Source organism: Candida tropicalis (genome assembly GCF_000006335.3).
Source record: "Candida tropicalis MYA-3404 genomic scaffold supercont3.3, whole genome shotgun sequence".
In the NCBI taxonomy this organism is placed as follows: domain Eukaryota; kingdom Fungi; phylum Ascomycota; class Pichiomycetes; order Serinales; family Debaryomycetaceae; genus Candida; species Candida tropicalis.
The window spans coordinates 166,799-179,728 of NW_003020055.1; the positions used below are offsets into that span (position 1 = coordinate 166,799).

At 30.7% G+C, this 12,930-nt stretch overlaps 6 protein-coding genes across 6 annotated transcripts; 3 read left to right on the forward strand and 3 right to left on the reverse strand. All coding sequences in view use genetic code 12, as the record gives it.

Annotated features, from left to right (window-relative positions):
• Positions 1-1,457: 1,457 nt before the first annotated feature.
• On the forward strand, positions 1,458-2,549 carry CTRG_02189 (uncharacterized protein; the record flags this gene model as incomplete). The annotated part of the gene is made up of 1 exon (XM_002547846.1): positions 1,458-2,549. The coding sequence occupies one exon, from the start codon at positions 1,458-1,460 to the stop codon at positions 2,547-2,549; it is 1,092 nt and encodes a 363-aa protein (XP_002547892.1).
• Positions 2,550-2,644: 95 nt separating this feature from the next.
• CTRG_02190 (uncharacterized protein) lies at positions 2,645-3,520 on the reverse strand (the record flags this gene model as incomplete). The annotated part of the gene is made up of 1 exon (XM_002547847.1): positions 2,645-3,520. The coding sequence occupies one exon, from the start codon at positions 3,518-3,520 to the stop codon at positions 2,645-2,647; it is 876 nt and encodes a 291-aa protein (XP_002547893.1).
• Positions 3,521-5,398: 1,878 nt separating this feature from the next.
• MSS4 (1-phosphatidylinositol-4-phosphate 5-kinase) lies at positions 5,399-7,642 on the forward strand (the record flags this gene model as incomplete). Its single annotated transcript, XM_002547848.1, has 1 exon — positions 5,399-7,642. One exon carries the CDS (start codon positions 5,399-5,401, stop codon positions 7,640-7,642), a length of 2,244 nt encoding a protein of 747 aa, XP_002547894.1.
• A 442-nt stretch (positions 7,643-8,084) lies between these two features.
• Positions 8,085-9,428, forward strand: CTRG_02192 (uncharacterized protein; the record flags this gene model as incomplete). Its single annotated transcript, XM_002547849.1, has 1 exon — positions 8,085-9,428. The coding sequence occupies one exon, from the start codon at positions 8,085-8,087 to the stop codon at positions 9,426-9,428; it is 1,344 nt and encodes a 447-aa protein (XP_002547895.1).
• Positions 9,429-9,594: 166 nt separating this feature from the next.
• Positions 9,595-11,010, reverse strand: CTRG_02193 (uncharacterized protein; the record flags this gene model as incomplete). Its single annotated transcript, XM_002547850.1, has 1 exon — positions 9,595-11,010. One exon carries the CDS (start codon positions 11,008-11,010, stop codon positions 9,595-9,597), a length of 1,416 nt encoding a protein of 471 aa, XP_002547896.1.
• CTRG_02194 (uncharacterized protein) lies at positions 10,931-11,602 on the reverse strand (the record flags this gene model as incomplete). The annotated part of the gene is made up of 1 exon (XM_002547851.1): positions 10,931-11,602. The coding sequence occupies one exon, from the start codon at positions 11,600-11,602 to the stop codon at positions 10,931-10,933; it is 672 nt and encodes a 223-aa protein (XP_002547897.1).
• Between the last annotated feature and the right edge of the window lie 1,328 nt (positions 11,603-12,930).

A 12,930-nucleotide genomic window follows, 5' to 3' on the forward strand; every position in this document is an offset into this window, starting at 1 on the left:
TATGCTACTAAATATAGAATCTCTATATCATGGTATAAACTGATCATTAGTACAATCTTCAAATAATGCCACTTTTCACCCATTCCTGGCTTATTGTTTAATACGCGAAAACGCCTCGGCATGTTGTGTAGAATTATTCGTAAACTTTTAACAAAGTCTCTCCATTTCTGTATATTTATTATCCATAACCAGTAGAAAGAATCATTATTGAATTAACCCAGAAATCTTAGATCATCCTGTAAATTAAATGATTGCATTATTTTTCAAAACAGTTAAGATTAAAGAAAATATAATTCCTTTTAAGAATGAAAACGGACGTAATCTAAACATCGCTTACTTAATGAGACGCGGTTTCTTTAAAAGCATATCCTTTTGAATTTATCCTGCTTCAACTGATAATCTAAATATTAGAAAAGACAAAGATTCGCTTGAATGAGTTTTGGGATAGCCAAGTGATTTACTGAACCGGATCCAACCGAAAGGTTTAGTCCTCATTGGGATTACATTTTCACATGGTTGATGTAGGTAGTGGTATTACGCTTATATAATAATATTATAACTATCACCAAAGAAAATGAATTAGTATAATTTGTTACCTATTGTAGGAAAAAAGCTTCTCAAAGAGGATTTATTCCCACCATGGAGTCGTCCGATTTCTCAGGAACCTCCTTACATGTGTATAATTGAGTTATAACTTGTGATGCTTTACTCTTCTTCTTTGTTGTTGGTGATATCAAGTTACTGACATCTGACATAATTCACTAGTCGTGTCTTAACATCAAGCTACCAAGTTTTTAGTCAAATTAAATAAAATTCTCTACGAGTTATTTTTTGTATAAGAGCGATTAATGCTCAAAGGAATGTATTTCATGATATTATAATTCAAAGCCATTTCAATTGGCTTTTTGCGAAATGTGACTAATGAGGGGCTTTGTTGAACATGTTTGCATATCATCAACAACGCGTATTCTAAAGTTCATGATTGGTATTGAATAAATTTTTCAACAAAAATTTCAACAAAAATTTAGACTAAAATCATTACAAATTGTACAAGATTTGAAGGAATGTTTATTAGTATTTGGGAAATTATTATTCATTGATATTTTTTTTTGCAACTAATATGAATTCTAACTACAAAGTCCAGGTATAACCAACGCACGTGATATTACATAAGCATAATAAATTGGCAATATCTAACCACCATCAAATTTAATCAATCTCTTTGAACCTTAAAGAGACCCTCCTCATTTGCTGAATAAACATTCAGACATATATGTGACATCAACTCGTGGTGGGTATAGCATGTTCCATCAGGTCCGAATCTTTCTTACCAAGGGATCGTGGGTCCAGGTCGACAAGTGGAACAAAAAAAAAAATAATAAAAAAAAAAAAAAATTAATAATCCGAGAATTTCACATAATTCGATTGATTACTAACACTATACTTCATACCAACCAATGAATCTTCTACCAATATTTGTATTTATAACTAGTGTATTTTCATATTCCGCTTCGAATATAATTCAAGCAAATGATCAGACATTACAATCAATTATTAAAACTCCAGGTAAATTTACATTTGTTGATTTTTATGCTGATTGGTGTCGTCATTGTAAAAAATTAGCACCAACAATTGATAAATTAAGTGAATTATATAATGATATTCCTGATATTCAATTTGTTAAAATTAATGGAGATAAAGATGGTAAAAAAATGGCAAAGAAATATGTTGAAATTGGATATCCTACATTATTATTTTTTTATGATGATGGACGTAAAGTTGAATTTGATGGAATTAGAGATATTACAAGTTTAAGTAATTTCATTCAACAATTGAGTGGTATTAAATTAGAAGAAAAGAGAGAAGAACAAGAACAAGAACAAGAAGTGAAGGTAGATGAAGTTGATACTAAAAATAATGGATTTGTGGAATTGACACCAAGTAATTTCAATCAAGTTGTTTCACTGAAAGAATATGCTGTTGTTGCATTTGTTGCATCTTGGTGTAAATACTGTAAAGATTTAGATCCAACTTTAGAAATCTTAGCTGATGAAGTTTATGCGAGAGACGATAATTTATTAATTAGTCATATTACAATTGATAAACATGATGATAATTCAATCGATGAAAAATATGATGTCCAAAATTTACCATCAATTTTATTCTTTAAGAATGGAGATTTGGAAAATCCGGTTGTTTACAAAGGAGGTCAAAAGTTTAATAATTTACTCGATGCTATTAATAAATATACTGGATTAAGTCGTGATGCGTCTGGTAATTTACAACCAGATGCTGGTGTCATTAAACCTATCTCACAATTGTTTAAAGAAAATTTAAGTGAAGACGAATTATATGAAAAGATGGATAGTTTCAATGGTGGTAATGGTGATTCTATTGAATATTATAAGAAATTGATCTCTGCTAAAGAGTTTATTCCTGCTGAATTAGCCAGAGTCGATAATATTTTGATTAATGATATTGATAAAATCAATGGAATCACCATTGACTCATTGACTAAAAGAGCAAACATTCTTAGACTGTTGATATAGACTACACTGATAGATTATGAATAAATAAATAACACTATTAAGATGATAAACAATAATATTAAAACCAGATCTATACATACATGCGCACACACTCTCTACCAATCGATTGGGTTGAATTTTTGAACCATTCTAACTTTATCTGGCCAAACTTTACCATCACCAAGAATACATTGATCCACAATTGGTCTAACATTATTTGGTTTACATAAACCTAACCAGATATTTTTACCCAGGGATTTCAAATAAATAATTATATTAGCAGCATATTTATGACCACCAATATGATTAATAAATTGAACAGAAACACCGCCTGGAGTATTATCACCAAAATCTCTGTATAAATCTAATTCTTGTAAATAATTTTCCATTTCTTTCTTCATTATTGGTGCTGTTACTCCACAACGTTTATCTCTGGTGGTATGAGAACACATAAATACATAACTTTGATTTGGATCAGGAGAAACCATAGGTAATCTTGAAGTAATCTTTTCTATTGTTACTTCATCAACTAATAATTGATGTAATTCATCCAATACTTCATCAACTTGATCAATAGCAATACCTTTAATATTTAAAAAATAAGGCAATACCAAAAGGTCAGTCTTTTTCTCATTGATATAATCATCATTAATATAAAAATCATCAGAACCCATGGAACAAACATTAACTTTTATAGTACCTAAGGGAGATTTCTTATCTCCAGCCCATTTAGCAACTGCATGTTTTATGGTACCTGAACCATCAACAGCATCATGAGCCCAATCTGTTTTACCAGTAGATACAAGAATATGCATACCATAAGGTTTAGTAGATTTCCATAATGGATCATTCTCTTCAAATTTTAAACTCTTTGGAAATTTAGAAGAACAAGATTCACAAGTTTCAGAACACTCAGATATTTCAAATCCCAAATCTTCTATCTCTTGAGTGGCATCATTCTTTTTACCAAACCATTTCAGTAAGATTGCCATTTTGATTGATTATGATGATGGATGGAAACTAAAAGGAATAATAATACTAATAAGATAAACTGAAGGTGGCGCTATATCTTAGTAATTAAATATGAAAAAATTTAATAAAGAACCTATTAGTAACAAAGAGATTAGAAATAGGAAATAAATAATCAAAATGAGAGTAGTGGCTATCTCAAGCCATAGCATGGCATTGCGCGGAAATAATAATCATAACACTAATATAAAAGTTTGAAAGAAAAATCTGAAAAATTTTTCGGGAACCCGAAATGGAACAACCCAAGAGCGGCCCGATTATCGTTCCGAACAGAACCCGATGATCAGGTCATAATAATATTTCCTAGCAAAGCAGCGAAGAAAAAATAAATTGATACAACAGAAAAAAGGGAACAATCTAATTTGACAGACATGGCTGGCAAAGGTTAAACCATGTCATCTCCTCTGGAGATGTTGTTCTTTTCTTGTTTTTTTGCAACCTTATAACATTCTCTTATTGTCTTTGCAATAAAGTGGATTGACATTTCAACTGTTTTGTGTGTGTGTGTGTGTGTGTGTGTGTGTGTGTGTGTGCGGTTGAATAAATGTATAGTCGTGCGGTGGTGCACAAAACAGTAGAAAAAACAGGAATCATGGAGTTTACGGACTTAAGTTCGGAATTGACAAGTCCTAGTAAGGGGTTCTAAACAAGATAAAGATGATTGGTAAGGATAACCGAATTATAAAAGAATGCCAAAGGTGTAGTGTTGGTAGAAACTAACCACATTTTTTTGAAAAGACTGTGATGTCTCATGTGAGTAACCGAGAAATGGCTTGAAATTTACTGAAAACATGAAACGAGTGAGTGGGTTTGTTACTGGATCAAGGGATGTTTTAGTCTAGAGAAAAGGAACATACGAATTTAATCTTGATTCCCTTTTTTTTATTGATTTTCCACTAAAGTTGATTTTGATAATACTACGTTGTAACCAATTTCTCCACATTACTGTTGCCATTATATAGAACTAGTAGAGATGATTATTCTTTGCATTGCAATTGATAAAGTTAAATAATTAAACATGTGGTTGTAAATCCAAGGCGTGTGTTGTTGTTTGCACGAAGAGATGGCTGTGTGAGCTTTGCATGCTATGTTTATGATCCAATCATAAATCAGCCACCAATCCACACACTCACTCACTCACTCACACAGACAGACAACTTCACTCTAATAATGATGACATATCCAGTGACTAACAGGAGGGTGGTCAGTTGGTTGATAATAATTCGTGAATGTTTTACATAATCAGAATTAAAATTAGAATTTAAATTCTTACTACAAACAAGCAAAATGAGAAAAAACGAATGAGACAGCCAGATGGCAGCCACTTCTTCTTTGTTTTAGTTTTTACCACCACCAGCAACAAAAGAAAAAAAAAATTAAAAATCAACTCTCACTCTCACTCTCACTCTCACTCTCACTCTCACTCAATCGACAATAATAATAATAATAATAAAAAAAAACATCATCTTTTCTTACAACCCATTTACAACCAATCAACTAATCAATCAACCAACCAATCAACCAAGTACTCTAACTACCCATCAGGTTCCATTTGTTTCTATCATTATTCAAGTAGTCTGAATTTAGCACCACTTGTTTATAACATATTCTTCTTCAGGCTGTGAAGACAGAGGGAAATAAAATTCACATCCTTGACGAAACCAATAAAAAAAAAAAAGAAGAAAAATTTATTAATACAATTCAAAGAGAAAAAAAAATAAGGGAATCGTCAATTTATTATTATTTTTTGACTTCATCAATTAAGTTTATCATAAAAACGAAAGAAGAAGACGGACTAATTTCTTGCTTTCATTCTATTTTGTTGAATTATAAGTTTACTTATGATACAAATATCTTCCATAACAGAACCTCCGACAAAATTTGAAGCAACAAGATCGCATCTATCGGACCAATCTGACAAGAACAACAAGAACAACAAGAATCAACATCATCTTCAACAACAAATAAGACAAGAATCTCCAACTAGATCTTCATCATCAATATCCTTAACATCATCATCATCCCAAATGTTGTCATCAATATCACATCAACCAAGTATTCATGATAACATATCTAGTACAGTCTCAAGTACACCGTCAAGTCATACATCTCATGATGATTCTACACTTAAATTGCCATTATTAACATCAGAAAATTTACAACAACAAGATGAAATTGTAGAAGAATCAAATAACCATCATTCACCTTCAACCCCTACTTCATTTAAAGGAACTAGATCAGAAACGAATTCAAATTATACCCATGAAACTACCCCTTCATCTATTGAACATAACGAATCAAAATCCACAATACCGCCGCCAGAATCAACCGATGAATTTGAATTTCAAATAAAAAGAAATAATGTGCGGAATTCGATAGAAGTAGACCCTTTGCATAACATGTCTTTGCACAACCAATCAACAGATGATTCTACAATTAAATCAAAACAGACATCTCCTCAACCACCACAGCAACAAGATCAAAAAGTTCAGTCTCCACCTTTGGAACATCAAAAACCAACGTCTCCACTTCCACAAGTACCGACTACATTACGTCTTCGATCTGATCTGGCAACTAATCTAGTAACACCAAAAAATATCAGAAGACATACATCACCGGCACCACTTCTTTCAAATTCAAGAAATAGTATGCAATCAAATTCAAATAAGATGCATCGATTATCATCAAGGACAGAATCAGTGATTGCTTTAACAAGACATTCCATAACAATCGAAAGACCTTTAAATAATCGAAATACTTATAGTGGAACAGGAGCACCTCAACAATTGCCAGTTACCACCAGTTTTGAAATTCAACGTATGAGGGATTCTATCATACAAAAGAGACAATTTAAAAAGAGACTCACAGAAGAGGAAAAAGTGTTGGTTGGTAATAAAATCAGTGAAGGCCATGAAAATTTTGTCATGGCATATAACATGTTAACCGGGATTAGAGTTGCCGTTTCCAGATGCTCAGGTGTAATGAGAAAATTGACAGATGAAGATTTCAAAGCCACTAAAAAACTTTCTTTTAATTTTGATGGTAGTGAATTAACTCCTAGTTCCAAATATGATTTCAAATTTAAGGACTATTGCCCAGAAGTGTTCCGAGAATTGAGACAAATCTTTGGTATTGATCCAGCAGATTATTTGGTTTCGATCACAGGGAAATATATTTTATCCGAATTGGGATCTCCAGGAAAATCAGGATCATTTTTTTATTATAGTAGAGATTTTCGATTCATTATTAAAACCATTCATCATTCAGAACATAAACAATTACTTCGAATGTTAAAAGATTACCATCATCATGTGAAAGATAATCCAAATACATTGATTTCACAATTTTATGGGTTGCACAGAGTTAAAATGCCATTATTCGGAGGTGGAAGTAGAAAAGTGCATTTTGTGGTTATGAACAATTTATTTCCACCCCACCGTGATATTCATTTGAAATATGATTTGAAAGGTTCAACTTGGGGTAGAATGACCAAAATACCAGAAGGACAAGAAAATGAATTATCTAAATTCACCCTAAAAGATCTTAATTGGTTAGATGATAAACGTAAGATACAATTTGGGCCTGAGAAGCGAAATATTTTTTTCAAACAATTAGAAGCCGATGTTAAACTATTGAAGAAAGTCAATGTTATGGATTATTCTTTGTTATTGGGTATTCATGATGTTAAAAAGGGGAATAGTGTTGATTTAGAGAAACAATTATCGGTGTTTGAACCGAAATCATTTGATAAAATTGCATTAATTAGTACCAATCCAAGAGATTTAGATAGATTACAAGATTTGCCTAGTGATGTGTTCCCTGGAAGATCCAAATATGTATTTTATGGTCATGATGGTGGTATCAGAGCAACTACAGAGGATAATGTACCGACAGGAGAAATTTATTATCTTGGTATCATTGATTGTTTAACTAATTATTCATTAAAGAAACGATTAGAGACAATGTGGAGAAGTTTAAGTCATCAACGAAGTACCATTCTGGCTGTGCCTTCTAAAGAGTATGGAGATAGATTTCTTAGTTTTATTAAAAAAGGTACTACACAGGCAAAAAGGAAAATATTTTAGATTTTAAAGGAAACAAATAAAAAAAAAAAGCAAACAAGATGATACTACAGAAGGAAGAGTGTGCAAGTTGTTCCTGTTTTAAAGCATTGTTGATAGAGAGAACTAATGCTAAAAAGGAACCACACCCTCTAAGTTGATGCTTTTTATATACAAATGCATATAGTTATACATTCATACAAAACAAAAACATAAAAAAAAAAATGAGGAAATAGGCTTATTATTTATTTTCAGTTCGGTTCTTATTATTCAATATAAATAATTTATTTGACTTTATATTAGTTTTGTAAAGTAAGTGAAAAATTTCAACCAATAAAACCGAGGAACGGGCAACAGAAATAAAGAGAGAGCAAAAAAAAAAAAAAAACCAGTGATAGTCACCAACATCAACATCAACATCAAGACATCTCTTTCAATTGCAACACAGGCATAATTGTATTGAATAATGATAAACACAAAAATAGGTAGACCATGTGTTCGTCTACATCAATTGAACTTTATTAGATCAATTACAATCAATCAACAACCATCATCTACGATTTCCACAGAACAATTAACCAAAACAACAACTATTCCATCAAATATTCAACAAGTTGAAGAATTAACCAATTCAAGAACATTAGAAGCACCTGAATTTAAAACCCTTGGTAATTCAGGGAGTTCAACAACATCATCATCGTCATCATCAATACTTTCAATTAATTTACCACCATCTGTGCCTATTTATTTAAAAAGAGGATCATTATTATCCATTTATGGAATTAAACAAGACATTACATCTATTAATTCAGTTAGATCAAGTTTAGAATTTCCTTTATTTTGGAAGAAATTAATTTATGGAATTGATAGTAATAAAGGATATCAAAGATTAATTTCAACAAGTCCATTTTCAATTTTAGTTAGTTCACAAAGTAGAAGAGGTGGAAGTATATTTTCAAAGAATAATGGAGATAAACTGTTTGTTAATTTAATATTAGATGGTGGTACAGATTGGGCAATTTTGAAAAATGATTCAATTCAAGCATATTCTGGAAATTCATTAAATTTGAATATTTATAAATTACCTAATTATATTTCTAAAAAATTATCAAAAAAATTGGGATTTGGTAATAAAAAATTTAAAACTGGTTTAATTTCTTGGATAAATAGAAAAATTGGTTATATTTTAATAAGTGGTAGAGGTAATGTTGGATTAATTGGGAATGGAAATATTTATAATTTAAATTTAATTAAAAATGAAGAAATTTTGATTAATAAAGAAAATTTATTGGGTATTACAGTTAATGGACCTTATGATTTACAAAATTGTATTATAAAATATCAATTTCCTTTAAAAGATCAATCTATAATTGATAGTAATACTAGTGATGTTATTATTGAGAAACCTAAATTATATGAACCTAATTCATGGGGAATGATTAAATATAGATTTGATCAATTTAATAAATCATTTAAAAAGATTTTTCAATCTATTTTCAAATATTCTTCAGATGTGAAAGAATCAGGGTTTAATTATTTAGTTGGAAATCAAGAATTTATTAAAATTATTGGTCCTAGAAATATATTGATTCAATCAAATGTTGATAATTCATTTATTATTCCTTCAATAAAACGTTCTGATAAGATTGTTACTCCAGTTAAGAGTAATGATAATACCGAGGTTAAAAAATCTACTACTACTGGTGATTATTTGAATTATGTAACTATTGAACCTGGTAAAGGAGCTGTTTTTAAAAGTACTCCTGATTTTAAAGATACAGTTGATCAAATAGACAATAAATCAAAATAATTATAATACATATTCTTATTAAGTTTTTATATTTGTTGCGTTTTGTAGTAGAAAGTCAAATTCATGAATAACGTCATTGGGTGTGTTTGTCATTATTATCATGATAATTACATATTAACTAATACTTCTACAATCTATATATTCTGTTCTCTCCTCCCGTTATCCATCAATCACTTGATGAATTCTTTTGCTTTTTATTTAATGGTAAATCGCTTTCCTCAACCTCTTCTTCTTCTTGTTTATTACCCCAACCCTCTTTTTTATTATTGATAGTAGTAGCTGGTTCTTTGTTAGTTCCATCTTGACTATGGTTTCTATTTAATAATTGTGCTATTGATGGTAACCTAGTTGAGTTACCACTTGACTCATTATTATTGGACTTATCATTAACTATTATACCATTATTTAATTTATCAACCAGTGTATCGCGTGTAATCAAATCATTTAGATTAACTTTTGTAATAGTATTTTTAAAATTTGCTTGATTTGATAAATTATCTAATTTTGAATTTTGTAAATCGTTACTATTATTAATGGATGATTTGGTATCACTAATTGGTGATTTATTCAACATTGAAGAAATTTTATTACTCAAAGACGAAGATGTTACGTCTAAGGGCCTTTTTAAAATTTGGTCATTAGATTGAGTATCATTAGCCGGTGGAGTATTATCTCCTGAATTTATTGGAGACATTACTTTTGAATCGTAATGATGATTATTGGATGAATGAGGTGACGGTTGAGAATTTCCTTGTCCTGGTTGATATTGGTATTGTTGTTGACGATGATGATCATGATGTTCATGATGCTGTTGTTGATGTTGTTGATGAGTTATATAAAAATTTGAATGGAATGATTGAGGTAATGAATTCTTTCTCATATGCCAAATTGAATTAAACTGAGTAGGTTTCAGTATAAAAGGTTGAGAATTATGACGAGTTTGCTGATATTCTTGATGAGGAGTTGTATCATAATGGTTCATTAAATTTTGAGGAGATGGCGGTGGAAATTGAGGTTGATATTTATCAAAGGCCATTAGTTTATTATAATTCATATAAGGATCTTTTGATGATGGAAATGTTGTTGAATTTGTTGAAGAAATCAGCATTACATTTGGTAATGATGCATGTCTTGGGAAATACCCTGGACTTTGTTGGTTTTGAAACTCAGGAAAATGTTGTTGAATTGGTGTATATTGAAATGGAGTAGGAACAGATGATGGTAAAGAGCTTGAGGGTGATTGCAAAATATGCGGTGATTGCAGTGCCTGTTGTTGCTGCGGAGGATATACTCCACTTCCACCAGAAGTACTCCATGAGGGTCGTGGTCGTTGTTGTTGTTGAGGGTTGTTGGTAGATTCATTAGGTAATACAACATAATATTTAGACATTACTTTTGAAATAGCTTTACGTAAATCACTCCAATTAAACACTTTTAAATCCTTTTCAATATTCCTTGGTCTTGGATTTTCCATACTCATAATTAAATTAAAAAAGTTTCGATCAGAAACTATTTGCTCCAGATCTAGTAGTAGGTTTGGAACTAAGCAAATTTCTTCTAATTTTGTTCTCTTCCTCCACATCAAAGGTTTGATTAACCAAATATTCCAATAATATTATGATATCAACTGAAGTAACCACATATGAATTCATTTCTTTCCAATAAATACATGATATTGTTGGTTTTAAATTGTCATAATCAGTAGTGGAAATTGGATTGAAATCAATAACTTGAACATAATTCTCAGTAGTAAATTCAAACTTCACTAGTCTTCTACTGCTTTTAATCTCAGTAGCAGACCAATTCTTAGTCATCAGGTCTAAATCTTTAACAAATTTTAAAGTTGCTGAATAATTTGGATTAACTTGATACAGAAACTGTCGAATATATTGCATGTTGGTCGTATTAGAAGTGGTTGTAGAAGGGTGTTGAGGATGATAAGTTTGAATCTGATGTTCCAGAGGAGGCTTTGGCTGCTGCAGAAGCTGTTGTAAAGGTTGGTGTGGTTGAAGGTGGTAGTTTGCAGAATTTGGTTGATGTTGTTGTTGTTGTTGAGGGAATTGCACAAAGGGACCATTAGGTTTTGACTCAGGCTGTTGTTGAGGGCGTTGTTGGTACGAATATTGCTGGACCTGGTTTGAAGAAGGGCCATTATTCGGTATATAACCAACCATGAATTATAATCAAAGTCTTAAGGGGTAAAATGAAAACAAGGAACAACTTTCAATTATAATAAATAATGAATAAAAATTTTATGGGGTATTTTTTTTTTTTTTTAGTTTGAATAAAGGGAAGGTTATCTTAGTTGCAAAAAAGAATACACGGAAACCAATGAACAACAAAATGTGTTTCTTTTAAGATGTGATATCAAATGAAGCAGACACCTCTGAATAGGTCCGATAGTGATAATCAGAGGAAAGGAAAAAGGGAGTTATTGTTCCAACGAAACTAAACAAAACAAAAAATAAAAAAAAAAAACAAAAAAAGTTGTTTCAGAAAAAGAAATCTTTCTTCAATTCAAAATTACATTGAAGAAAAGTTTTAGGTGACAAAAATGGCCGACATCTACGGTGAGGAAAATGGGCTTAATGAAAGCATGCTTAATCTTAAGAGAAATAAAGATTTAAAGTAAACAAATGGATTTCCATTTCCCAATTTCCAATTTCTAAATTGAAAAATTTTTCGTGTTTTTTTTTTTTTTTTGTTTTTTTTTTTTTATTTTATTTTTAATTTCATGATTTTTTAGTTGGAACTGAATTCCGTTGATTATATTTCTATTTCCAAATTTTCCTTTTCAGTTTATAGAAGAAGAAGAAAAGGTGGAAGGATTAGTGACAATGCTGAACAGTAGATAAAATGTATTACATTTCCATGGTATGCACTAATCAGCCTTATATAAAGGGATCTAAATAGTCATCCTCTGTGAACATCACCCACTCAGGTGTGGAACAATTGTAACTCCTTAAAATGCCCTTGCAAAAGAATGAATGAATGGACGTATCATCATTTCTTTTCTTTTTTTTTTTGCTATATTTATAGTCGTACATAAGTGTATTAAGAATAAGTGGCACAATATCACCTTTCATTAATATGGAACTCCATCATTAACACTAAGCGCCAGTCTTTTGCACCACTACCGCCAAATTAGCCTCAATTAAAAACTCAACAAAAAATTATAATCCGAATAGTTTGATTATAATATTTCAATAGTTTAATGAACAGCAAAATTTTAGGTTTACGTTTTTAGGATTCACTTCCGATCAAGAGCCTGCAAGATGAGTTAAACAATAGAAGAGAAGAGAGTAGAGAATTTTCTTCCATTTTATCGGTAATATCGCTTAACACAACTTGACTTAACTTAACTTAACTTAACTCAGCTTAACTTAACTTAACGAACTTAACTTAACTTGACTTAAACTTAACTTAACTTAAACTTAACTTAACTTGACCTTACCTTAACTTAAGCTTAACTTACTACTACTAAATTTCATTAGGAATTAAT